At 39.4% G+C, this 27,599-nt stretch overlaps 1 protein-coding gene across 2 annotated transcripts in view; it reads left to right on the plus strand.

Moving 5' to 3' along the window:
- dock8 (dedicator of cytokinesis 8) overlaps positions 1-27,599 on the plus strand; it is a 56,185-nt gene that overhangs the window by 12,328 nt on the left and 16,258 nt on the right. Inside the window, exons 2-31 of one of the 2 annotated variants that reach the window (XM_084946504.1) lie at positions 248-347; positions 4,854-5,029; positions 5,422-5,493; positions 5,677-5,785; positions 9,303-9,512; positions 10,282-10,367; positions 10,901-10,967; positions 14,735-14,884; positions 15,423-15,503; positions 15,665-15,827; positions 15,937-16,070; positions 16,364-16,448; positions 16,967-17,129; positions 17,904-18,021; positions 18,750-18,820; positions 18,978-19,122; positions 19,332-19,433; positions 19,549-19,644; positions 19,892-20,126; positions 20,458-20,622; positions 20,755-20,933; positions 21,297-21,389; positions 22,749-22,844; positions 23,351-23,500; positions 23,807-23,920; positions 24,008-24,163; positions 24,496-24,635; positions 24,842-25,005; positions 25,895-26,046; positions 27,267-27,449. In XM_084946504.1, the coding sequence (XP_084802630.1) occupies positions 248-347; positions 4,854-5,029; positions 5,422-5,493; positions 5,677-5,785; positions 9,303-9,512; positions 10,282-10,367; positions 10,901-10,967; positions 14,735-14,884; positions 15,423-15,503; positions 15,665-15,827; positions 15,937-16,070; positions 16,364-16,448; positions 16,967-17,129; positions 17,904-18,021; positions 18,750-18,820; positions 18,978-19,122; positions 19,332-19,433; positions 19,549-19,644; positions 19,892-20,126; positions 20,458-20,622; positions 20,755-20,933; positions 21,297-21,389; positions 22,749-22,844; positions 23,351-23,500; positions 23,807-23,920; positions 24,008-24,163; positions 24,496-24,635; positions 24,842-25,005; positions 25,895-26,046; positions 27,267-27,449 (3,955 nt within the window). Of the gene's footprint in view, positions 1-247; positions 348-1,411; positions 2,178-4,853; positions 5,030-5,421; positions 5,494-5,676; positions 5,786-9,302; positions 9,513-10,281; positions 10,368-10,900; positions 10,968-14,734; positions 14,885-15,422; positions 15,504-15,664; positions 15,828-15,936; positions 16,071-16,363; positions 16,449-16,966; positions 17,130-17,903; positions 18,022-18,749; positions 18,821-18,977; positions 19,123-19,331; positions 19,434-19,548; positions 19,645-19,891; positions 20,127-20,457; positions 20,623-20,754; positions 20,934-21,296; positions 21,390-22,748; positions 22,845-23,350; positions 23,501-23,806; positions 23,921-24,007; positions 24,164-24,495; positions 24,636-24,841; positions 25,006-25,894; positions 26,047-27,266; positions 27,450-27,599 lie in introns of those variants that run through there. The other variant, XM_084946505.1, reaches the window with a different exon arrangement.

A 27,599-nucleotide genomic window follows, 5' to 3' on the forward strand; every position in this document is an offset into this window, starting at 1 on the left:
TAGTTGAATAGGAACACCATGGCTGGCCGATTCGACTAAGAACAATTGCGGAATTGGTGCTGTTGCATCTGTCATTAAGATACACTATGTGTGCATGTGGTTGGAATTATACACGAAAGATGAGGTTGTAGAGTTTTTAATGCTTGTTTTAAAGCAAACATTCCCTTTAAAACAGCACACAAATATGATACTCTGGCTCATGAACACAAAACCTTATAAATCTGTGTTTTCTAACATTTTGTTTCAGGCACTCTTCTGCAGAGATCAGGAAACACTTTGGTGGGAACCATGGCTTGCATCACAGCCGAACCAACTCTAACGCTTCGGCCACAGTGTGGCTTACTGTGGTGAGTTTCCTTCTGTTAAAAGAATTCTTTTGCTTTTGGAGTTTAGTCTTTTGTTTTATTCAGCAGGAAATTGTCATATCATCCAGATTTGAACTGCAGGCAGGTCTCAGGAAAGGAATGTTAGCAATATGAACATTTTTTAAAGTATTTTTTCCCAGTTATGCTTATATTTCCTTATTCAAATGCGTAACATGTTAAGTGTGCTGTAATATTACATCTATATATTATTACTTCCCTTGTACCAGAGCAGTAGTGATGAAATCCTAGTTGAAGTGGGGAAAAAATCATGCTGTGACTAAAACATCAGTGGAGTGGCTTCCTCTTATGCTGCTTTAGTGATTCTGCTTATACCACTGGAGAGTTATAAGTGTATCATTTTTCACATCCTGCCTTTGCTGTCATTAGCTCTGGGAATGTCTGACTCGGTGTGGTGTCTCACCTTGAAGATTATGCTTTGAATCCTGAAACAGTTCTTCTACAGCATGAGCTTCTGCTTTTGCAAAGAGAGCTGCATGCATAGCCGTTTACACTGGCCTGACGCTGCTCTTTGGCTTAACATGCGTTGAAAAACGTAGCACATACTGAAAAGACTTGAAAGTCATTATGGCAGGTTGTTTTCTGCTCTCCTCATTTGAAGCGTGACAGAGAACGATCCCTGCCCTCCAATGCCTACAGACAGAATGATGCACAGTAATCCTTTGCGGGGATTTGCTCCCACTGCACTCTCTCTGTAGTACCCTCTGAACCTCTGTCTCTGCCTCCCAGCTTTATATGTTCTGCTCTCAGTCTTCTCGCTTTTCTTCTATTTCTGTCTTTTCCTCGCATCTTTTCTTCTGTGTCGCCCTACATTTCTCTCATGTAAAGTTCTCTAAAGCTTGCAGTTGTTAAGTCTTGTGACATATATTTGTGTTTGAGTGACAGAGCTTAAACCCTTAAATAATGTTTTTTTTTTTTTTTTGGGCTGTTTTTTTTTTTATTTTTTTATTTTAGTAATGATTCTTGAGCTTTCTGGCTGACAGGTCTTGAGGAGAAGTACTTGAGCCAGCTGTCCCGACCTGGCTTGTAGCATGCAGCATGGTTAATCTCTAACCTGCTTGAGAAATGGGTCAGTGCCTTGGATACTGACAGGCACTGGGATGGGCGCTGCCTACCTTGCAGCTTACCCAGGCAAATCTTCAATATGTCCGGATTTGGGATGCGGGAGAGGATTTTTAATACCATAATCTCTGGGATGATAGTTTTATATTCAGCAGTCCCGTCTAGCACAGGGATGAGGGAGGGGTGCTTGTTGCTGCAGTTGTTATGCGGATCACTAAGTTAATATTGACTGAACCTGAGTTGAAACTGTTGCCTGGTCAGAGACATTAACAAACTTAAAAGCTTGCAGTCCGTCTGAGTGCGTGCGTGTGCGCGTGTGTGTGTGTGAGCAGCATGCACATGTATGTATCTCTAGTTTCTGTTCCTGTCTGTTGAAACACATGGAGGGACGCCTTGCTGATGTCACTTCCTTCAATGTTTTGTGGTTTTGTCCCTTTCAGCTGAGAACTGTAATGACTAAAACTGATGTCTAAACTTTTTGTGGGTCTCTAAACAGTCAGGCTCCAATTAAAGCATTGACTCTGTGGCTTCTGATTTATTTTTGCTAATGCTGATGGTTTTCTTTAAGCTTCTAGGTCTATGAAGCCCACTTTAAAGGGGTTCTGTGCATTGCACTGTGGCTTAGTTTCACTCAAAAGCACTGAGCGCCAGTAGGTACACAGTGTAGGTTCCCCATATCCGGAGTGCGCCATTTTGTACACTTCCTTTTTATGGTGTTCAGTTTTCAGCAGGGTAAGTTTGCGATGTCGGCTTGAGCTCAGTCTTTTTTTTTTTTTGAAACTAGAGTGAGATTTTGCTCACATATCTTCTGTCATGTTTACTGTAGCTTTATTTTCTCTTGGGTTCTTTACATCTGTTTCTTTTTTCTGTGTTCCTCCTGTATATCGACAGCAGTAATGTGCTTCTAAAAATGGTCATTTTTACATGAAAATGCTCTATTTGTTTTTTTGTTTTTAAAAAAGCTTGTCTTATTTAATCATTTATGCACATTCTTCACTGAGTTTTGTCACATCTTCCAGCCGTTCATGGTTTTCACTGCAATTATTGCACCTGTGAGCAAGTTTGTCAAAAACGTCTGGTGGCTGTTGGCTTTGCAAGGAAAGCTGGATTCTTGCTGGCACCTCTGATGACTCCACAGAGCAGCAGGCACTGATCAGAGGCATGCATAGATTTGCATTCATTTGTTTTTGTTAGCCTCCATACCAAACAAGAAAAAGAGGCCATGTTACAATGATTCTTTGAACTTTGAGGCATGCAGCCAGAGAAATGCACATGGAGTCAGATGAAGTTTGCTACTATAATGGTACTACTGAGGTTGTCCTCTGTAGAGAGGAGGAGTTAGCTTTTTTTATACTGGAGCCCTCTCATTTAAAACAATAATGATATAGTTCTTCCTTCTGGCTGTCTGTGTATTCTTTTGTCATGTGTTGCATGGTAAGCATTAATAATCGGCCGTGTGCAACAACATGCTCGTCGTTGCTTAGTGGAGGAAAAATATCCCTTAGGGTGGGTTGATGTGCAAAAACATGTCTGAAGGCAAATGGAATTTGCTCAGCTTTTAAAAGTTAAGCACAGCAGTGACTCATGTTTTTCTGCAGGTATTTCCACCTCTTGTGTGTATACATGTTATCTTTTACTGTCTATACCAGTGGCTGGTTTGGCCCCCTGTTTCCTGTCTGCCTGAAGACAAACTTTCTCTCACAGTTTTTGACAGGCTATCTGTATTTTACCTGTATGGGACAGTCCGCGTGACTGAAAGCTGAAATATTCTTCTAAAAAATGTCTGACTGTTCTAGTTCAAATTCATGCTCTTAGAATGGCTTCCTTTTATTGTTCATCAGTTTTAGGGTTTTTTTTTTTTCTTTTTAGTAATTTTTCATTATGACATTTAGCCCATTTCCATGGCTCAGATTAAGCACAGTCACTAAAAATATTTCCATCAACAACAAAAAAACAAAACAAAACAAAAAAAACTTAAAAAAAAAAAAAAAGCTTTCTGTCTGGGACTAGGCTTAAAATTGGTCTGGAAAATGTAGCCATTATAGGATATGGTTCTAAACTTTTGTCCTACCTCAGCTAACCCCTGATGATTATCAGATTGGAGGTCTGCCCAGTTTGCTGCAGTGACACCTGCTCCATGCAGGTTCCTTTTTTGTTTTTTGTTTTGTTTGTTTTTTTTAATGACCACAGTCAGCCATGCACGACAAAAAAGGATGTGTGGTGCGCTATCTCATCAGTTGTGCTCTGTTTTTTTGTTTTTGTTTTTTTTTCCTTTCCTTTTTTCCCCCTTTCTGTACACTTTCTAATGATTATAAAAGCTCATCTGTGTCCGAGTACGGATTTGTTAAAAGGCTTAAATATGAAACTTTCAACCCATTTATATTGTACTTTGAAACCACTACAGCTTTGCTTTTGTGATGATCTGATGTAGTAGAGATGGAGTTACAGTTTCTGTCTAAAAATAGGATTTAAAAACACACACACACACACACACACACACACACACACACACACACACACACACACACACACACACACACAAACAGCCTGAATGCCAGCTTGTTCCGGTTTCCGCTTATGTAAGTCCCTGTGTCTTTTGTTCTCAGACAGGTATGAGGTATTAGAAAATATTCATGATTCAACATGTTTGGTTATGCTTCCCTTTTTTCTTTTCTGTAGTGTGTCTGAATTTGACAAATGGCTGTATAAACTGTAAAATGAAAAGTGTTTGGTTTTCCATTTTGCTTCTTGTAAAAGCTTATAGTTAGGGCTGGATCAGGTAACCGTGAACCAGTGTTTAGATACACTGCAGTATTCCTGCAGTAGGACTCTCTATAAGTTTACACATCACTCTGCATGTAATCATTAGTTATTATTCATTTGTTGCTCTCTTCCATAGTGTCCTTTGTCTTGTCTTACTCCCTTCACCCCAACCTATTGTGGCAGATGGCTGCCCGTCCCTGAGCTTGGCTCTATCTGAAGGTTGTTCCTGTTAAAACTGAGTTTTTCCTTTCCTCTGTTGCCAACTGTTTGCTCTTATTGGGGTCATCTGATTGTTGTGATTTGCTGTTATTGTAGGGTCTTTACCTTACAATATAAAGTGCGTGAGGCAAATTGACACCATAGGTGCAGCTACAAAAAATCTTGGACGAGTTCAAATCTCAGTGACTTCGACCTCAAGGTCAAGGTGAAAGGCTAGGTTTTATGAAACGTTTGTGGATGCGATAACTTGAATGCAGAGATGTAGGATTTTCTCCGAGGCTGAGAGGGTAGCACTGGTGGTTGCCAGTATTTTCTAGATATTTAATTTTAATGTTTTTTTTTTTTTTTCTGATATGTATTCTCACTTTTTGTTTTTTTCCATCTTCCCAATCCCAATATTTTCTCCATCATTCTTCGATTCTCCAGCCTCAGACGTATGATGCAGTGGAGCCCTTGGACCTGGAGGAATTCTTCATGTCACAGTTAAAAAGTGGAGACTCTGCCCTGATGCAGGAATTTGGAGACTTTCCTGATGATGACCTGAAGGTGGAGCAGGTGGAAAAGGAGTGTCGCACTATTCGACACTCTGTCCCAGAGGATGGGTATGTTACAGGCCAATGATTGTTAAATAAGAGGATAATTTATGAGTCAATTAACATGGTTTTCTAGAGCTCACAAAAAGCCATAAAGGACGGCGTTTTTTTACTGACAGGTTTCTCTGAATGTCTTAAAATATTGATTAAACTGATGTTCAGAGGTGGGTCACAAGCCTTTATTCATCTTACAAAGAAGTTTAGCAGATTGTTTTGTAATAAAATAAATATTTGTCTCCCCAAATTCATTGTAAAACAACTTTCTGCACGTTATCTTTGCTTATTCAGAGTATTCACAACGTGACCATGAAGTCCAAATTAAGACAGGAGAAGAATTCAAAGTTTTCAGCTGCCTGAATGTGTCTGCATATCTCATTGTCCTCATCCTTATCTCTTAACAGAGTGGAACTAGATCCACATGTAAGAGACTGCATAAAGAGTTACACCCAGCCGTGGCTCGTCGTCTCCAGAAGGTAAAAGACTGCGTGTCCTATCTGATACATTCTTATGTTTACATGTTTCCTACAAAGACTCTGCACACATGCACTGCATAATGCTTCAGTGTTGTTATCCAGACTGGTTCAGAGGTCTTAGTTAACCATGAATGACCTTTTTTGTGTTTTTGTGTCTTTTCTGTCTCATGTGTATGCATGAAGATGCCAGGGGGATGGCTGGAGTGTGTATTCAGAGCGAACTGGCCTACACAAACTTCTTCGGAAACAGACCTTTGAGTCGGATTTTCAGCCAGAAAATCAAGAAAAAACAGTAAGAAACACAAACACACAGTCATGTGCTAAAGTTTTAGTTTAGAGGTTCGGATAAATAACCCAATGTGTAGAGTGTAAGTACCCTTTTACTTAGCCTGTGTCTTAACCAGCACCCTGTTACTCAATGAAGGAGCCTTCCTCCTGTTCAGTGTTGCGTGCAGCATACTATGAAGAAACAGGTCCTCACTGATTTCCTTCTTCGGCCTCTTGTCTGCAGCGTGATGCTTCAGACATGCATTGTTGCTGTAGTCTCAGTTTACAGTTAGGTTGTCACATCTGATTTTGCTTGTTATTGTAGAAACAGGTTTTTGACTAGATGGTGTTGTTTTGGTTTGTTGGTTATTACCACTTTAGAGGGTCAGAACAACTGTGTAATTTCTCTATCTGCAGTTGTGATGTAACTATTATTTGGTGAACAACAGCCAGCAGTGAGAGATGGTTTAGTTTAGTGGGGTTTTGTTTTGTTTTTTTGTCTAGCTAAGCTAGAATATGAGAAAGTTAATGACTTTCCAATCTAAATACTGAGAAGAAATGGAGTAAGTGGATTTCCCCAACAGCTTAATGCTATTTTTAAGCAGAACTACAAAAAAAAGTTACTTGCCACAACTTGTCCTTGAATGACAGTGCGTTGGAACTCAGATAAAGTGACTTCTGTGTGGCAAAGACATTGTAGTGAGAGCAGTATGGTAGTCCATACTGATCAAGGCTTGAGAGACAATTGTTGGTGTGAAATGTGAGGCTGGGGGGAGACTGGGTTGGGAGACTGAGCGGGGGGTGGGTGGGGGTTGCTTTAATAGAGAACACAACAGTGTGTTGTTATTCACATCACTCTTTTTTTTACCCTACACAGTGGCTCTTTTAAGTTTACTGCACCACAGCCCTGTTGTGTGTAACCTGTATGGTATTCAGCATTTTTCAGATCAGTAGCTGCCATCCAAGTGTTTGGATCTTTCATTATGGATCCTTGCCTCAGTCCTTCACTGAGCCAAGTTCACATCCTCTCTGTGCCCTCTCAGTCGCTTATTTGTCTTATAGTGGCCAAATCCCAGCTCCCAGAATCACACAGTCGCGGCCAATCCAAGTCCCAGCCAGTGCCACTCCCAGTTCCTGGCCCAGCCATCCCTTAGCCCCAGCCAGTCTCCTGTTGCTTCATCCTGCCAATTCTGACTAATTACCCAAACCAAAAGGCCCTCATTACTGCTGTAGGCTTCCCATGATCTACATGCCAGAATGAGAGTGACAGAGAGGGGAAGAACAGCTCTATTGTCCTTCAGCACTTAATAGTTCTCTTCTATGGACCAGTCTGCTTTAACAATAGCCCCGGGAATCATGGCGTGATGGACTCTTGGAGCCTCAACATTGTGAAGCTTAACCAGACTGGAAACTCAGTCAGTCCTAGCCTGTGGTGTGAGAGCTGGGATATGAATTTGATGGATGATAGGAGTGAAAGAGACAAGGAGAATGGGTGGCAAGAGGGACTGCTCAGATCAGGATGCAGCTTGGGAGCAGTGAGGTTATGACCTGCAATCTGGCTAAAAGGTCATATGACAATTTTTGGGGTTAGAATCTTGAACTCGTGTCATTATAATTATGGTTGTGCATACGTGCTTGCCTGGATACAAAGGCTATCGCTTCAACTCGAGGTGAAAAGCTCAATTCGCAAATCTCGACACAGGAAATGGTTCAGGGCTGAATGAAACCTAGGCCCCTTGCAGCCTTTTGTCATATGGGTTGCCTGCTCAACAAAGTTAGCTACAGCGGTGCCCCACCATCCTGTTTTTTTTTTGTTGTTTGTTTTGTTTTTGTTTTTGTAAATATTCCAACTACAGGCAGTGATTCATATCCCGGGCACTCTAATGCTACTTTTAGGAAATTTGATTTCTTTGCAGATATTTACTTGGCGACAGGGTTTTTATTGTTTGTTTTTTGTTTGTTTCAGTTTTTTTTTTTTTTGTTTTTTTTGTTTTTTTGTTGTTGTTTTTTTTTTTTAAATGAAATCATTGATCCATTTGAAGAGGTTATACAGCAAATTAAGTTACTTTTGTAGGTGGACTTCCTTATCGTGCAGTGCAATACTGAGAGACCTCCCACTTATGATTTCTTACTTGAACCATAACAGCAGATCAAAAAACACGATTTCAGTGGGGGGGGAAATCTGATCATGTGATCTCTTTGTGTAGTCAGGTTGGTTTTGTTTGTTTTTCTTGTTTTTTTTTTCTGATTCTGGTTTAGTTGGAGGCATTGATGCCTAAAGAGTTTTTAACATGTAAGAATCTTTTATATGCCAATTAAAACGGCTAAAAAACAAAAACCATAACAAGGTTGACCTTTTTTTGGAGTAAGCTTGCGGTACATTTTAGAATACTTGACTGAATATAAAGTTTTACATACAACATTCCTCACAACTACTCAATAGGTCTCCCTCTGGATGCACAGAATATGTCAATACAATAGTCAAATTCATCACACACTTTTGTGAGCAGTTCTGGTGTCAGTGCAGCCATTGCTGTTTTTATGCCATCTACCAGAATCCACTCTTTCTGTACGTGTTTCGATCATTACTAGTGAATGGTGGCGGGATTAAGGCACTCTTGAAATCAGATTATTTTTAATACACTTCATTTTTTTTAAAATGAGACAACATATTCAGATGCTGTTTTTTCAAAAGGCTTCTGAGCACATTTATGAATCACATCACATCTAAGTGTCAAAATTATGCCGCTTTTTCTAGCTCTGGGTTAGCTCAGTTAGCTCAACCCTCTATGCTGTTCTCACTTTTGTTGAAAAACCCAAAGGCCTGTTGGGAGATCTGATTACAGAATTTGATGAACTCATTAAAAATTATGTCAATATCATATCAGGAATGATGAGTAACTCATACCTTTTTACCTTCTGGCCCTTTGTTACTGATTGGCTGGTCAATTTTTATGTATCAAATATTAAAAAAAAACAAAACAAGAAAGCTTCTTGTTCATAAAAAAATTAAGGATTAGTTATACACACCTGCTGAATATTGTGAAGTAACTCAAGTCATTTTACTCTCTTTTAAATACAGTGAACATAAGCACAGCTATATGCTGTGTCTTCTACACTGAGTAAGCCTTGTTTAGAAAAGTACAAGAGCCTGTCATTGTCTCAATCTAAAACAGAGGCTGTCTAGACTGACTAAATGCCTGTTTTGTTGTGTCCGCTGACCACGTAATAGTGGAAGCTCTATTTTTAATACAGTGCATGTTGATGATGGTTGATAAAATGCTTTTCCAGCATGGTGTTGATATGCTGTTGTTAGAAACAAGGTTTGAGGTAAATGCATGGTTGTCTTTTTCTTTAAACCAAGGGTGAACAACATGTGTCTACTAATCTTGTTCCTCTGGATATTATAGCCCCATAATTTGGCTTTCCTTGTGCTTTCCTGCCTTTTTCTTCCACTTCCTTGTGTTTTCATTTTATTTAATTCCTCTCCTCCTGGCCATGACATGACCCTTACCCCTGCTCTTATTCTGTCATTGCTCCAGGTCAAGTCACCAACTCTAGCAACGTTGACAGATGACTCTGGCCACACACTGACCTCCTCTGACTTTAACTTGCGGTGCCTGACTCCAGACAAGAGAGTTGAGGGTCTTCTGGCTTTCAGCAGCCATGAAGAGCTGGATCGTTTAAACCAGGAAACACGGCAAGGGAACAGACACCCTGAGCTGTTTGCGCTCTACCCACCACCTGATGAGGTGAGATATAAAAACAAAGTTGTTTTTTTTTTGTTTTTTTTTTCCATTAATATTTCAGCTGCTGCGTTTGCCTTTTATGATAGTTGGGATCTGCAAAAATTACCAAAAATCTAACGGATGTACAACCACTTCTTTCAGATAGTAAATAGAAAGTTTTCATTTTAAGACATCTAAAACTGAATAGTAAATAGAAAATACTACTTTTTTTTTTTCTTTTTTTCCTTTGACTACACAAATTCATAAATGATACAAAAACTAATAAAATTGGGCCTGGAAAATTGTAATGCACATTTTCACTAAGATTTTATAGACTGCCAGTTACAAATAATCTATAATGAAACTAATAAGTGTTGCAGCCCTTTCTCGTTTTTCATAATATATTAAATACACATCTGAAACCTTAGGTGCCCACACAGGGAGCAATATGCAATGAGCTTGGGGACTTTCCAGTTCTCTGTTGCCTAGGTAACTCTCTAATGTATTTACTACCTGGTTACATGATGATCAGTGTATCCTGCACTCTCATTGGTAATAACTTTAGTTGCCCGTCTCGAGGTTGAGAAGAGTTTATCCGGGAAGTTGCCTGTAGTTGCTTAAAGTTCACAAATATCACTGACTTTCTATGGTCTCTGGTTGCTATATTGCTGCAGATCGCTTCCTGTGTGGACATGGCTTGTGTTCTTAATTTTGCTTCTTCTCCATCCACAAGCATCTGTGCTTAGTTAAATCTTTATTTTTTTTTAAACATATTTCTGTAAATATCTTACAGGAAGATACAGTGGAAATCCGTCCTGTTCCCGACTGCCCCAGAGAACACATTGGAGAGCGCGTTATGATCAGATGCCAGTCTATAAAGTATGTCATACGTTTTCATTATACTGTAGTAGGGAGAATAGTCCTGTAGTTTAAACAGCTGCATAGCTGAGTAGTTGTTTAAGTGATGGATGGAGGATTATGTGAGGGTGGAGGAGTGTTGTTCGGCAGTGGTTGTTTTCCAGAAACTCTCCGTCCCTCCCTTTCTCTGTGGGATTCTGTCTCTATCTCTTTTGCTCCTTCTTTCATTCGAACACACGCAAATGCACTTTTCCTGCATTACAGTCTTGATCTTCGTCATCCTTGTATAACTCGTACAGTTGCCAAATATTTGAGTTGAACTGCTTGCAATGCTTTGGCAACTTTTCTAATCCTTTTAACCCTCAGTTCAAGCGTATCATCACTTCCTCTAACTAATTTGTGTCTAACAGGAATTAAAATTACTGAAAAATCAGTAGAATCAAAAACTGATGGAAAGCTAATTGAGGAAAAAAAAATGAGGATTTGTATTCAGGATTTGCATCTTCTCCTGCGATGAAACTCCTAATTTAATTTTCCTTTGTGTGGCCTTTTAGGTTTGAAATAGAAATTGAACCCATATTTGCCACCATGGCACTGTATGATCTGAAAGAGAAGAAAAAGGTGAGCAAACTTTTTTCACTGTCAAATTCACATGTGTGTGTGTGTGTGTGTGTGTGTGTGTGTAATAAGCAACAAAGAATAACAGTAAAAAACACTTTCCTCAGTCTTGGGACTCTCTGCTTGTTTGGATACTTGCTGTGTATTGTAGCATTTTCACACACAGCTGGGAGAAAAAATTATTTTATCCCTGGCTGAATATGTAAGTTTGCTCACTTTAAAAGATATTAATAGTCTCTAATTTTTATGATAGTTTCATTTTAGCGAAGAGAAACTGAATATCAACCAAAAATCCCCCCCAAAAAACCCACATTGACAGAATTCTGCTCCCACAGTCAACCAGTCCATTACATCTATTGCTTGTTATATGTATAAAGCACACCTGTCCACAAAATGAGCTTCTTCCATTCCAACCTCTCCATCACGATTGGGCAAGACCAAAGAAATGTCAAAGGATGTCAAGGACAAGACTGTAGACCTTCACAAAGCTGGAATGGACTATGAGGCTGTCAACAAGAAGCTTGGTGAGAAGGTGACAACTCGTGGTGCGACAATTCGGAAAGAGAAGAAATATAAATCTTTCCTCACAGGGTAATGATGATCATGAGAAAGATGGTGGATCTGCCAAAACTGCCAAAACACGCTCCTTGCGTGTTAATGGCACCATGAACACCACAGATAACAAACTACAGCGTAATCTATTGAAATCTTGTAGCACTTGCAAGGTCCCTCTGCTCATGAAGGCTCGTACATGTATAGGCCTTCTGAACTGTGCTAGAGTTCTTTGGCATCAGCTCAAACCGCTGTGTTTGGAGAAAACCAGGAAACTGTAAGAGGAGTGGTCCAGTATCACTCCTGAGTGCACACCTGGTGACCTACTTTAAGAAATATCTTACAGCTTACCGTAAAATAAGTCATGTTTTGCTTGGGCATCAAATACTTGTTTCACTCAATGCTCAATAGCTACTCATGCTATTCAATTAATAATTGATAATATAAGTTTATACGTATTATACTTTTATGTAATGTGGGGTTTTTTTTCTGGGTTTTTGGTTGATATTCTGTCTCTTTCCATTAATAAAGAAACTACCATAAACTTAGAGACTGTTAATGTAACTGAGCACACTGCTGGGGACTGTTTGATATCACACGACAAACAACCACCATAACAATCCTGCTAATGTTTAATAAAACATTACTGGTCACATATCAATCCTCAACACTGATAGACAGTCACGTGGTTTGGATAGTTGCTGTGTATTTTATAATGGGTTACTTTCACAAAACACAAGCTGGACAAAAAATGACTGAATATCAAAAACCAGTAGTTACAAGTATTGTATACTTAATAAAAATCACAGTTTTAAAGGTAGCTTTTGCATATTATTTGCATCTTGTTGATCTGGCGCGGTCTTGTAGTGGCTTTGGAAAGTCAGCTCTGCTGTGTAGTAAGGGATCACTGTAATCTGTAAGGTTTTATGTCTCATCATCCTCAGAAATTTATAGCCTCGGGGGTCGTCATGTTTGGCCTTGTATCTACTAATACTGCACATTATTTTTGCAGTAAAGCATTTCTGAGCTGTGGCTGTTTGTTTGTTTTCTGTGGATTTACACAGCTGGATAATAGTAGGGGTTGGAAGGATTAAGTGCTCGTGGATCTCTCACATAAGACGAGGTTTTAGCCACCGGGTTTGCCCTCTCATCTGTGCTGCCCTGCTTTACTCTGGCTTGCCTGGAGGACTAATGGCTCTAAGATACTCTGTTGGGTGAGATAGGGCAATTTAATACATCACAATTTTCAAAACTGGGCCATATCTAACCTGGTCTTGGGTCAGAATCAGTGTATGAAATATTTCTTGCAATGAAACATACTAATATGACATAAACGAGGGTTGTTTTTGGTTCTGTTGGAAGACTTTAAGAGCAGCGCTGAAGTGCGACAGTGTCATGCATTATTGTTAAAGGTGACTGATTTTTATTATGTGCTGAGCTGAAGTGTATCCTTGCAGAGGTTAGTATAATTTCCAGCTTATTACACTGACTAGACACTAGTTAATGAACTGTGTCTGCAAACATGAATTTGAACTGTAAACACAAAGTGCGTCTGTGAACGAAGGAGAAACTGTCAAGCTTGTTTTGTCAGTTGTTGTTAAGGCTTCTTTTTTTTTTTAATCTCTGAACTGTTCACTTTTACTTTATCTTGTTTGTTTTCTCTTTCTTCTGCAGTGCTCAGTGCAAGTTGTTTTCTATATGAGAGTCTTATCTTCTGTTTTCTTACTTGCTGTTCTTCGTTTTCCCGCATCCCTCGTTGCCTCACGGAGGTTTTGTTTGGTTTTGTTCACATCATTTTCATTGTTTCACATCTGTGCAGATGTTCGTATAAATCAAAGTCTCTCTGGTCAATAAGCCAAAGTGCAGACACGGGATTTGACCTAACAAGTGGCCTACTTATGATGCAATATTCATGAATGTAAGCAGAGGTTTATGAGTAGGCAAAAAACAAAACATTATGTTCTTTTAGCAAAAAGGAATATCCATTAGTTGTTTTTTTTTTTTTTTTTTCTTCGTTTGTTTTCTTGGTGTTACTTTGCAACACAAGGAAAGCCACATTTTACTCGACTGACTGGAGCCAAGTGGGAGGACGCAATAATGAAACCACAGTTGGCAAGACTTCAGAAAAGCAGAGGCCTTGAAAGAACAGTCTAATGGATTTATGGAGCTATATTGTCTAATATTTGTAAAGGAAGCGGCTGTCAGATGTCTGCCTGAACATTTGCCACTCAGGTCTGTGTTTGAATGAAGCTGTAAAAGGAGTCATTGTAGCATCCAGCTGCTAAATTGGCAGCACAGGGTGTTTGCAAGTTCTCCCCATCAGAAAATGTTAATCATCTGTCCTGAAACAGTGTGTGCTAGTGTTTGTGTGTGTCAGTCAGTCACGGGCATGGTGTTTGGGGTTTAAAAATATCATGTTGAAGAGGTTTTTACATTCCTTGTGTCTCATTACATCAAAATTTGAAGTTTTCTCAAATGAATACTATTATGATTTACTGAAAATGTTGACTCATTTAACACTCGTCCTTTGACCAGTTTATTTTTCTTTATGAACAGAGGATATTTTAGTCAGCTGGCTTTGATTACCAAGATTATTATTTCTCTGATTCCAAGAAGTCATTTTTCAGTAAGAGGGAGAGTGTGGCTCTTTTTCTTTTTCTTAAGTTAACTGGGTCGTTTCTGTCTCAGAATCGGTGCAGAGTTTTGTCCTTTTGGCATGTTACACAAGCATGGAAGTATGCCAGAAGTCGTCATCATCATCATCATTGAAAATTTTCTTGTGCTTATCTTGAATAAAGTTGCTGCTTTGAGGATTTTAGTTATCAGCCAAGTTTGGCTTTCTAGAGGCTTCTTGGTGTGGTCAGTGTAGTGGAGGCCCTGTGGGATAAGCAGAATGAGGTAGAGTAGTTACTGGCTTTCCAGTGAATAGGATCACATGACCGATACCAGGCCGGCCCACAGCAGGACATATGGCTGTGTTCCTACACAGAGGTCATTATAGAGGTGAGAAGAGAAACAGCAAAGCGGACTGAACAGATGAACATTTGGTTTACATCAAACTAATCACCTAGATTAATGTATTCTTTCAGTCTCTCATCAGAAACCTTCCAGTTTGTTATGCCCCGATTGCCAAAACAAATGTAATCCTGGATTTAATTTTGGTAAGAAGACAATTTTCTGTTTCTCCAAAGTAAAATGTTTCATCTGTTTCCCTGCAGATATCTGAGAATTTCTACTGTGACCTGAACTCTGAACAGTTTAAGAACTTCTTGAAAAATCACACTGACCACATTGATCCGTCCTCGACAGCCAAATCTGCCATCTTCTCTATCACCTACCCTTCCACAGATATATATCTGGTCATCAAGGTAATGAGAAAATCTATTGCAATCCACTGAGACATGGTGGCAATTTAAGCGTGGTGTCTCAGCATGGTGTCCTTAAAAGATTTCAGTTAAATAGAGGAAAAAAGCAGAAATGGTAGGCCTAAAAAAAGCAAATATACTATGCAGCGGATGAATAGCATCTTAAAGGCATTAATAAAACACAGTGGAGGCTCTGTTATAGTTTAGCTGCATTTCAGCAAGTGATGTGGGGAATTTTGAACATGGAGATTTTGATCTATCATGTAATACCATCTAAAAAGCATCTGATTAGCAGTGGCTTTATTTTTCAGTACAACACCGATCCCAAACACACTACCAAAGCAGTAAAAGCATACCTGGATAGAAAAACACACAATGGGACACTATCAGTTATGAATTGGACTCTGCAGTGTCGTTAGAGTCATTGGAGTTTTGAAAAAGAGTCAGCAGTAATATAGAGTTTGTGCAGTTCCTCGTAAACTGCTGTTGTGGCCTTGATATAATTAATGTTTGCGATTTTTACTTCCTGCTTGTGTTTCAGATTGAAAAGGTCCTTCAGCAGGGAGAGATCAGTGACTGTGTCGACCCCTACGTGACACTGAGGGAATGCGACTCTGGAAAGGTAATGAGTGCAGAGCAAACAGTCAAATTATTTACAAAAAAGTGCTCTCCGGTTTACCTTTTAGCCTCTTATTAATACTTGCTGGGTATGTAAAACGATTCTGGAGCTGATGTTTTTCAAAATGGCTAACTTTATTTATTTATTTATGTCTTTATGGTCAGAACAAGGACAAAATTGAGAAGCTGCGGAACCAGGCGGATAGTTTCTGCCAGAGGCTGGGTCGCTATCGCATGCCATTTGCCTGGGCAACTGTTAATATAATGGAAGTGATCAGCTCTGCTACATTGGAGCGTGACATCACAGACTCTGAGAACACAAAAGGAGGTGTGTGCTAGCGTCATCTTACCTTCTGATCACTTTGCATTTGTCTGCATTTCCTAAGAGTCCTTGAAGCTTAGTATCACACTTGACCCTTGACATTTTTTTTCCTCAGGAAAATCCAGCAGCATTGACCGGAGAGGACTCCCTAGGAGGAACTCTGAACGTTACAGTACCATCGATGAACCGTTTTGCAACGTTTCTGGCTTCAAGCCTGCCACCATCACTATCTCCACCATCATCAAACAGGTTTGTCTGCTGCCCAAGCAAAGAAATGGATAAATCTGTGAAAATGCTTGAAATGCAGTAAGATACCAGACAGACATGCTTGTGTTTACATCTTGGACATTGATAAAAATCCTATGTGTTTCATCAGATTCTATTATTCAAACCTGTAGGGCTATTACTGTGAAAAATTACATGTATATTCCAATGTTTGTATATTTTTTATTGCTCTAATGGTTTATTTGGTCCTTGTCATCTGGGTTTTTCATTTAAAAAAATAAATAAATAAATAAATAAAATCACTGTGGTTTTTTTAGGAAGGAGATCGTCTAAGCGATGAGGATTTGCTCAAGTCCCTGACTGAGATGAAGAAACCACAGAAGAGAATCAAGACAATACCAGGTTATCACTCATTACATGAGTATATTTTTATTGTTAATGTTTTCTTTTTCTTTTTTGCTGCAGAGAAAATTGATAAAATTTGTCGATGGAAAGAAAGTTTAGAAAGAGCGCGCGTGATGGAGAAAGACCTGGACCTCTGCAATAGTTTTACATCACATAGGTCACCTGTTTAACTCAGACAGTTAAACCAGCACCTGTAGCCTGATACTTTCATCCATATAGAGCGTTTGGGTACAGGAAATTGCAAAAACACAGCACAGTGATGTCACACTTTACAAATAATTTTTTAAAAGAGCTAAAATGTGTGTTCATAGCATGCTTTCAATTTCAAGTCGGTATATTTTGTTACTAAGCTTTGCGGTTGCTTCCTGAAGAGGACACCTAAACCAGTGGTACTTCTCATCCAGCTCTTGACAAAAAAGCAGTGTGCCAGTTTATATATTATTAAATGATATCATAGGCTTTATTCTGGATATTGCATATGCAGGTTACTGACCTTTGACCTTTGCATCTTCTAGGTACCATAAAATTGGACATGTCTCCAGTCAACGATACACCAACATCATGTTTGTCAACTGAGCTTATCCCTCTTAAACCTGTGGCTGAGAAAAGCACTCGTCTCATTAAGGAGGTGCTGGAGTTCCCCTCCAGTGAGGTTTATGTTCCTCACAACATCTACAGGTGGGCTGGAGTATGCACTATGTTGGCAAATAAACTCATGCTCCTTAAACATTTAAATGTGAGATTGTGGGATATTTTATTCTTTGCGTTTCTGTGTGTCCTGAATGTTTTTTGTGACTTTAGCTTTCTTAGAGAAAAGGAAACTACTTATGCAAGCCTTGCACCTTCAAGGGATGAAAAGCAAACAAGCCCAAGTTATTCTTGCTAAGAATATAAACAGGTTTCTTTGTTAAAATAGGCAGCACATTTCTAACAAAGGGCCAGAGGCAACATGAACTCTCGCTCAACAAGATCACTCAAGAGCTGACATTAGAAGTTGTTCTTCTTTTTAGTGTAGTTTATATTTTTAGGCATTTCCATCCAGGCCACCTGCTAAATTACCATCAGTCAGTTAACAGTACAGAGTCAAGAATGGGGATTTAATTCTTCTCAGTACTCCAATCTAAAAAAAAACAAAACATGCATGAACAAATCTCAGTAATTGCATGCTGGTGTTCTCTAAACAAGTGTTCAGTGGAATCTTTGGTGTTTTCCTGTATTTCAGGTTTCACAACAGATTACAATGTTGAATTAAACCCACAAAAGAACACAGATAATTACTGGTTGGCTTTACATTTCTCTGACATTACTGTCGCATCAGCCCTGCAGTGCCATCTAGTGAGAAATAATCAAACTGCTTCGGTTTGCATAAAGTATAGCATAATTTATTTATTTGACTGTTTTTTCTAAACCAACAGTGTTCCTGACACAGTTTCTCTCCCTTTGCATGTGCAGGAATCTGCTCTATGTCTACCCACAGAGGCTCAACTTTGTCAACAGGTTGACATCGGCAAGAAATATTACCATCAAAATCCAGTTTATGAGTGGAGAGGATCCTGGCTCGGCTATGTGTGTGAGTGCTGTTGTTCATTACCTGTCACTCATTTTTACACTAAAACTGATTTAACTTAACTTTTACTGATATTTGGTGATTTTTTTAAAATAAAATAAAATATGAAAGTGCAGTTTAATAATTGTTTTATTCTCACAAATTATTTCCCAGCTGCTTGTCAACAGGGAAGTTGCAAAATGCCCTCTGGTGGATAAACTATGCAACCTCAATAGTCATAAGACAGACTTTATTTAATCCCACACTGGGGAAATTCACTTGTTCCAGCAGCACAAGGGACAGGAAGAAAAGTTGAATTAGAGATATATTAGTTTTTTAAAGTAGAAAAAAATAGATAAATAAATATTGTACAAGAAAAAAGCTAAAACTCTGCACAGATGGTTACAATATACAGTTAAATATGCCAAGATTTTTATTTTTATTTGTACATAATATGCAGCAGGAGTAATAATAATATATACATGTGTTTTTAAACAGTATTTATCCTGTGTGGGTATTGTACAGTCTGACTGCTGTCAGCCTGTATAAATGCCGATATTGCCATTTCAGCAGATGGCTAATATCGGCTGATATATTGGTCACTGTCTATTTACTGACCCAAGCTCTGACAGTTTGGGTCAGTAGTTCAGATGAACATTCAAGTCAAGCACAGTCTACACAGAGGATTCAAATTTATCATGTTAAATTAAAAGTACCTTTTTATTCTTTTCTTCTTCTGTCTCTATATTCAGGTCATTTTTGGGAAATCGAGTGGCCCTGAATTTTTAAGTGAAGTCTATACCCCTGTTACCTACCATAACAAGTAAGGACACATTATTGTGTTTTGTTACACTGGACTGTGTTAGCGTCTTTTTATCCATTTTGAACAATCAGTGTACCTTGTCTTCATTTATCTTTTTGTTTTTCTCGTTTCCTTCCCGTTGCGTCCTCTTGTTACTCCGTATTTCCCCATCTGTAAGGTCTCCAGACTTCTATGAGGAAGTGAAGATTGCTCTTCCAGCACGTCTGACGGAGAGGCATCACTTGCTGTTCACGTTCTTCCACATCAGCTGTCAGCAGAAACAGAACCAGAGCGGCAGCTGTGAGACGCTCATTGGATACTCTGTAAGCTTTTACACATCACACATCTTAAGAACAAAGAAAAAGACTGTTTAGTGTTTCAGCTGGCAAATCGCTGTCATCATTGTCAAAGGAAAGTGTTGCCAGACATTTTACTATTAATATGTTGTGACATTTGTGTGTCTGACTGCTGCGTTTTTAAATCGTTGAAGCTCGGCTGACATGCTGAATTTGTCTTTTTCCCTCTGATGCAGTGGCTGCCCATATTGAATATTGATCGACTGCAGACTGGCCAGTACTGTCTGCCCATCATCTTGGAGCGTCTCCCTGTCAACTACTCTCTACACACACCTGAGGTATAAACATCCTCCTGTTAAAAGATTAAAACTATTTTTTTTATTATTATTATTATGAAAGTAGAGTAGCAAACACAGGCACAAAAGTCATATTTATATTTCCTGTGTCTTGTAGAAACTTCCTCTTCAGGTCCCTCCAGTCAAGTGGATGGAGGGTCACAAGGGACTTTTCAATCTTGAAATCCAGGCCGTGTCATCCGTGCACACACAGGTGAGCGAAGGCTGGATGCCTCCGGACCAACACAGCAACACAGCGAATGTCTTTTTGGCTCACCCTGTCTGTCTGTATACATCAGTACACACATGCATACCACAAGTGTCCATGTTGTTGTTGCATTCGCCCTGAAGCATGTCCTGACTCTGTCGCAGTACATTTGTTTCTTTCTCCGTCTCCTCTCCTCTGTTGCTTTTGCTCTCCCTGCTTCCCGTTCTAACAAACCCTGCCTTCTCCCTACCAGGACAACCACCTGGAGCGTTTCTTCACCCTCTGCCATGCACTGGAGGGTGGAGTAACATTCCCTGTGCGGATCAGGGAGGAGAAGATTCCAGAGAACAAGCTGGAGCATGAGCTGAAGCTCAGCATCATAGCCCTGTCCTCGTCCAGTCTAGAGGCTCTGGTCCTCTCCCTCCACCGAGTGCTAGATAAACTCTTCACTCTCATCATGCAGCCCATGGTCATTGCTGGCCAGACCGGTGAGTGGACTCTGTATTGTATTATGTATATAATGGATGTATAGCAGTGATTGTGGTGCTACATTTAAAAATGTCTTTCCAGTTGATTTTTTTCCCCCAACATATTCTCAATTTAGTTATTGAGCTACCATGAAAAAACTGTGAAAGATATATCCCCAGAAAACAGATTACCACTTTATATTTGTACTTTTATTTAACCAGCACTGCAAAAAAAAAAATCCCATAAATCATCAGATTTGAAGCTAAATTAGGTTAATTAATCAGATTTATTTTTCATTCACTGTACTCATTTAATTACTTGTTTTTTTTAATCCATGCTTCCTTTCTGCAGCCAATCTGGCACAGATAGCCTTTGAGTCAGTGGTGTCCATCGTCAACAGCCTTCATAACAGCCAGGAACTGATCAGGGACCAGCTGGGTAGGAACAGCCTCTTGGCAACCTACCTGTACTGGGTGTTTCGCCTGCCCGATCCCCCTCGAGACATGCAGAATCCAGGTGCGTCATCATTTAAAAGGATGCATTTCTTTTGTTTTGTCGTTCCTGTGAACATATTTGCTCTGAGTGTTTCAAGTATTAAGAATTTTCTTTGTTTCTTTTTTCCTTTTGTATCTATGAACATGTGATCAGGTATAGGTGGCGCAGTACCTTCAGCAGAGAGCCGATACAGCACTATGGGTCGGGCCACGGCTGCCACCGTTGGCAGTATGCTTCTCCAGTCCAGGATCAGAAGCAGCAGCAACCCTGATATCCCAGGCCCGCATAACTCCGCTGAAGATGACGAGGTCAAAAATATTCTCTCTGCCAAGGTACTGACCAGCTTCATCAGCTGAGATTTCTCATGTCTTAACCTGGATCTGGTGCAAAATACAGAAAAGTTAGTTTAGCTTGTGTCCACATTTTTTTTATTTTAACATACTCTTTAAGGTTTTATTAAGTATGTCCATGTTGCACTAGGCTAATGTACTGTATGAATTTGCCTAATTGAGAACACACACACACACAAAGTACAGTATGTAAATATGCCAGCATGCATCTTCATACACACAAAATAGCCATTTGCTCTTCATCCCCACAGTACATTAGCTATTGTAATAGGCCACTAGACACCCACTCTAATGAATGCATCCATCACATCCAATGTGATGGAACTTGTGTGTTACTGTCTCCAGGGCCACAACAACCCAGGCAGCCGCATGTCCACCTACGTAGACGTAAACAACCATCAGAACCCATCAGGAAACACCAGGCCATCCAACAGAAAGGTTCAAAGTTCTCACTTTCTTTCACTTTTTTGGACTCATTTTATTATGTAGCAAAGCAATTACATTTTTATAAAAGAATTAGAGACGGAAAATAATGATACTGAAAACTAATGATCCTTTTAATGATTTGTATCAACATTGACTTTATCTAAACTGATGGATATCTGTTGTTTTCATCAAAGGTGATCAGTCTCTGTTATTCATGTCTTCCCATTTAAAAGATTAAATACCATTTTTATGCCATCACATATACTGAATCTGCTGACTGTGCATGTGTGTATACTCGTGTAAGTCAACAGACATTACCTTTGTACTCGAAGAAGGTTAGCCGGACCGAAACAGGCTAATTTAATTCATGTATTGGGGGTAAGCAAGACACGGTGTAGGAGTTACATTCAAATAACTTGATTAACTGGGGAAATTACAGTTTTTACTGTATGGGCCCACTGAATGTTTAGCACCTATGACCATGACTGTATGTAGTGTCATAACTAATGCAACATTTACACCTCATTATAGACATTTACATGTTAATGGCATGAAACCTGAACAATATCCCTCTGTGGTGAGGAGGTTGGATGGCATTACTAATTATCTTTTTGAGATGGAAATGGAATATGTGAATTTATGAAATGAACTGATATTTAATCAGTATTTTTGAGGCTCTTTGATATATTTATTTGATTTATTTGAAAGCTGTCATTCAGATGTTATTGTGTACAGAAGAATTTATCAGTGCAGGCTTGTTTCACTGCTATTCATTGTTAGAGCATCAAGACAGTTACAGTACACAAGGGCAAGGCAACACATAATGTCTTTTTAAAAACATTGTATGTAGCTGTAAATAAAGGCTAAAACATATATGGGTTTTAATGTCTAACTGACTTGCTTTCAATTAAGAATAAATGAAAAGCCTTGTTATTTTAGTTTTTGAAGTAGAAATTCTGGTTAGTCATCTCTATTATACGTTAGAGACACTGCAGTGACTGAAAAATAATTCTGTAGCAGTACATGGAACAATACCATAAAAGCTGTGTTTGATTTCTGTGTTGTATTTCAACATTATTTCTATCTCAAACATCCTGTAATACAGCTAAACAAATACTTTCATCCTCCAGTTCACCCTTATGACCACAAGGTGGCAGTGTGACACTGGTGACACTGATATTGGAGCTGTTTATGCTTTTTTTGTGTCTATTCAAAGCAGCCAGCATATTAAAACCAGTTCACAGCAATATGTTAATATAATAATCTATTAGAACACCAATTATGAGGCAGTCTTTAAAAAAAATTCTCTACCTGCTATCAGGGTAAGACGGGTTCTCGTGAATTAAAGCTTTTGTATTTTTTCTCTTGCAGCAATTTCATGAGGAGCTGGCCCTGCAAATGGTTGTCAGCACCGGGGTCTGCAGAGAAAATGCCTACAAATACGCCTGGTTCTTCTTTGAGCTGCTGGTCAGTGTTTATTTTTACACCTCTCTGCAAGAGGGAAGGCATTCACAGATGTTAATGATAAATAGACTGAGTTATAAAAATGAGTCATATCAAGCAAATGTGACCTCATGGCCAAACACCTTCAAAGATAAATGATAGTGGTAGTATTGTATGAATATTAAGAGGGCGTTCGAAAGCGCCCGAGGCAATAAATTACAAAAACCGCTTGACAATTTATTTTCTGTTTTGCAATTCAGCTGTGTCATCACTGACATTCATGCTCATTCACTCGATTCGTCTTGCTTATTTATGCTTCTGCCCTCAACCTCATTGCCTACTTATATTAAATTAGGGATTTTTGCGTGGCTTGATAGGCTTGTTGATTTGAAAATAGAAGCTGATGATAAAATAATCAAGCACTGCTCTCTTTAACTATCAGGCCACCTTTTTAACAAAAAGAAAAATCAAAGATTACGTTTTTCACCTTTTCTTAACAATTATCAATGGGTGTGTTATGGTTTAAACAGGTGAAAAGCATGGCTCAGCATGTGTCCCAGCTGGACAAGTACAATATTCCTCGCAGAAGTCGCTTCTCTGACCGATTTAAAGATGACATCACCACCATTGTCTCTGTGGTTACAGCTGAGATTGGGACCATCCTGGTCAAACAACAAAAGGTAAGAAACGTTAGTAATGATGACGACGAAAATAAATCGTGAGCTTCTGAGCCTAATCAATTTGACTTCGATCTGCAAACTCTGCAGCCGAGCGCATTCGTGTACCTTCTGTCCTCCTGGGTTGTGTTGAGAGAGGCAATTTCAACCTGACTGTACATGTTGTCGATGTCCTCCAAACAACAGGAAGTTGGGAGTGCTAATTATATTTGCCTCTGTGGAATCGAGAGCACAGCTTACACAGCTAGATACTCAGTAAGATCCATCTGGTGCAGCTTCCTGATTGCTGTTTGTTGACTGTTGTTTTAGGAGGTAGAGCAAGCAGAGAAAGTCAACATCAGCCTGGCTTTTTTCCTTTATGACCTGATGTCGCTCATGGACAGAGGATTTGTATTCCACCTAGTGAAAAACTATTGCAATCAGGTAAAATAACAGATTAATGTTAATAATTATATCCCTCCAGATGCTGATTCTGGAAAAATAAACTTTTATGCTCCCTTTCACTTTTAGATGTCGGCTAAGAGTGTTTCAATGCCGACGCTGATCAGCATGCGTCTAGAGTTCCTGCGAATCCTGTGCAGTCATGAGCACTATCTCAACCTGAGCCTCTTCTTCAGCAGCCCTGCCTCCGCACCCGCCTCACCGTGTCCATCCATCTCCTCACAGGTTCGCCCACTCGCCAGTGCAAATTTTACATGAATTATTTGGACGCTCGGGTTACCGCTTTACCAAGTTGAGTTTATTTATACAGGAATATTAATGTGGCTGCAAAAATGTTAATGAAAGTAAGGACTGGCCATCTAGGAGAAAATAACTGGGAAAAATACAAACACAGAACGGGAGTTTAGGGAGTAATTTAACTGACTAGATGAGATAAGATTAAGTTTTGTTTTGTTTCTTTCAGTGAAAATTTCTGTTTAAAAAGTGCTTTATTTTCCATTAAGAAACATTTTTACGCTAATCTTGTTGCCGCTCTTTCATTTTATCTTTCTTTTCAGAGTTCTGGCTCATGCAGTTTCCAGGAGCAGCAGAGGATCTTGGCTCTGTTTGAACTTTCTCCTGAATTCAAGCAGCAACACTACCTCACGGGTCTGTTACTGACAGAGCTCAGTGCAGCGCTAGACATGGAGTCAGAGGGGTATGGAAGTACAGCTACTTTCAAGTTACTCAAAACAGCCTGCTTTCTTACTTGACTAATTACATTCTTACTAAAAAGCTCCTATCTTATTTGTTTTCGTAAAATATATCAATTAAATCAATATCGACCTCTGTAAACATGTGAAAGCTGTGTACTAATCATTGGCGATATTATTCAAATGAAACAGTATGCATGCGTGTTCACAGGGGAAAGGTCCAGAGAAGGTCCATCAATGCAATCTACAGCCTGCTGTGTGCTCATGATCTTGACCAACGCTGTATCAAACCTGAAGTCAGGGCCAAGGTGGCTGCTCTCTACCTCCCCCTGGTGGGGATTATTATAGAATCCACCAACTACCTGGATTTCACTGGTATGTATGCTCTCTCACACTCACACACACACACACACACACACACACACACACACACACACACACACACACACACACACACACACACACACACACACACACACACACAGGTTTGCTCCAGACTACAAGCTCATTGAAAAGGTTCCCCATGATACTTTATTACGATAAGAAAACTGAGCTCTCTTTCTGCTGATTTGAGACTCTATTCAATGTTAATTATCAGAAACAAATGAAGGGCCTTTGGCTCATAATTAAAAAATCATTTATATTTATATTTATTTGTCCTTTTTGTAAATTCCATTCATGCCTTGTGGTGACAAATATAACTACAACAGTAAAGACATCCCAATTAGAGACATTAAGTCTAGTCAAGTCACCTTTATTTATATAGCACATTTAAAAGACATCAAGTGTTGGCCATTAAAGACATTACCAGTAACGTCACCAAAAATCAAATACAAGCACAAGTGACACCCATTTCACACCATTTAACATCACTTAGATTTGTTTAACAGATCTTTGTACCGCTGCCCTGATGGTAGTGATGAAGAGGATATGATAGGTCACCTTTCCCACCAATACTCCCAAAATTGCATCATACTATCTTGTTGCTGTGTTTCTGAAAGCTACATGAAAAGAAATATGTACGCTTTTATTGATTTTAATTTATGACAATAACTCATATGAAACTTATTTACTAAATCTACGTTTATAACCAACCAACACCTTCTCAACTCTGTATAGATGTAACAAGTAACTTTTCTGTTTTATGTATTTTATCTCTAATTGAGATACAATTGTGTTACACTTAATGGTGTAAGGTAATCCTGTGTGCTGCAGTCCTTCTCTTCACCAGTTTAATATAATTGCCCCTTGTTTGTCTCCGTAGTTTCTGACTCGCGCAGCGGGAAAAACAAGTCAGGCGGACCTGATGATGACCTTGAAAATGTCCCACCTATCAATCAGTCTGTTGCCATGGCAATTGCTGGGAACCCATTCAACACACTGGGACGGAACGCTCTTCTTTCCATGGCATCTATGGTAATGACCATGTGTATTTAATTTCCTAATAAAAGGACTGTAACAGATTATAGCCTGCTGCCCGTTGTTTTTAAAAGTTCAGACGTGCTTGTGTGTGCGCATGTGAGCGACTGTATCTGTGAATATTCCCATTCCTAACAGGTGAGCTGCACAGAAGTAGATTGATTAGCTGTCAGAGCCACACACATACTTCATTCATCCTGAAAAATCACGCACACGCATACACACACGTCTCCAGGAGATGGTTTATGGGCAGGCATTGCCATCATAAGTGAACAGGGCCATCCTCCCTGACAAACACATCCATCAAGTACAGCAACAACACAGGCGCCAAAACCGAACGCTGCCATTCTTTTCGTCTTCCTTCTCTTTCTTTCCAAAAGATGAATCAGTTCCTTGTATGTTGCTGCAAGAAGTGCTGTTGTGGAAAAAATGATTTTGACACGAGTGAGCCATTGTTCTGGTATCCACCACAAAACTAAACACCTCCCCCAGAGCACTTGGTCCTCATTTTTGGGCAGTCCACCTTCTAACAATGTTTCCAGTGAATCTTACTCATAGAGAGAACATTTTTTCCTATGATAAACAAGCGATGCTTTAGATTAAACTAATATTTGATGTAGGTTCTGGTAAGCTGCGGGCAGTCCTGCTCTTAAAAAAACCAAAAAAAGCCCCCAAAAAACAGAGACCTGGAAACAAGGTTCTAGGTGGGACATCTAGAGCACTAGGAGGTTAATGGCTACATTTATCAAAGCTGCTGCAAAATGAAGCAGCGGTAGCCGTCTATACTAGCGATTCATCATCTCACGAGTGAAGGTAAATGAATCTGCAATAGATTTAACACCTGTTAAGATGGAGGAGAGAACCATATTTCATTGAAGCTAGTGAGAAACCATATTTGTGGTTTAGAGAAGCTTGTCAGTGATGTACTATTAGTTTATTGCATGCACTTGTTAGAGTACACTGTATAACTCAATAGGTTGAGCACTGGCAGTTGTGTCACATGAATTTAATATGAATTGGATCTATGACGTTATTGCATGCAGAGTGTAGTTTTAGAACAGCTTCATAGATTTTGTTTTGTGTGTGACAGTTTAATTTATTTCTAGGACACAGTTTCTAAATGTGTGATCTGCAGCAGATGCACACATTTCCATTCAGTGAGAGCTGCACTCCATTGGATCCAACACATATCTGTCTCTGTCCTCTCTTCTTCCCAGCAAGGTAAATCCATAGCCACCCTGGCTGCAGACACTAGTCGCCACCTTTTGGTGTGCTTCCTGTGGGTGATGAAGAATGCCGATGGGAACCTGATTCAGCGCTGGACTATAGATATGCCTCCCTCACAGCTCAACAAACTGCTGGAGCTCCTCACCATCTGTATCTCCTGCTTTGAGTATAGGGTCTGTCTTTGCTTATTTTCTAATAATTTAATTTAATGCACTACTTTGGATGTTTGTGTATTTGCATACCTTCCCTACACATGTTTTTTCTCACACTCCTCAGTGCATGTTACCAATGTATCCTTGTGTATTTTCTTCCTGGTTACTATG

Source organism: Perissodus microlepis, chromosome 12 (assembly GCF_051167445.1).
Source record: "Perissodus microlepis isolate ML-2025 ecotype Zambia chromosome 12, ASM5116744v1, whole genome shotgun sequence".
NCBI lineage: Eukaryota > Metazoa > Chordata > Actinopteri > Cichliformes > Cichlidae > Perissodus > Perissodus microlepis.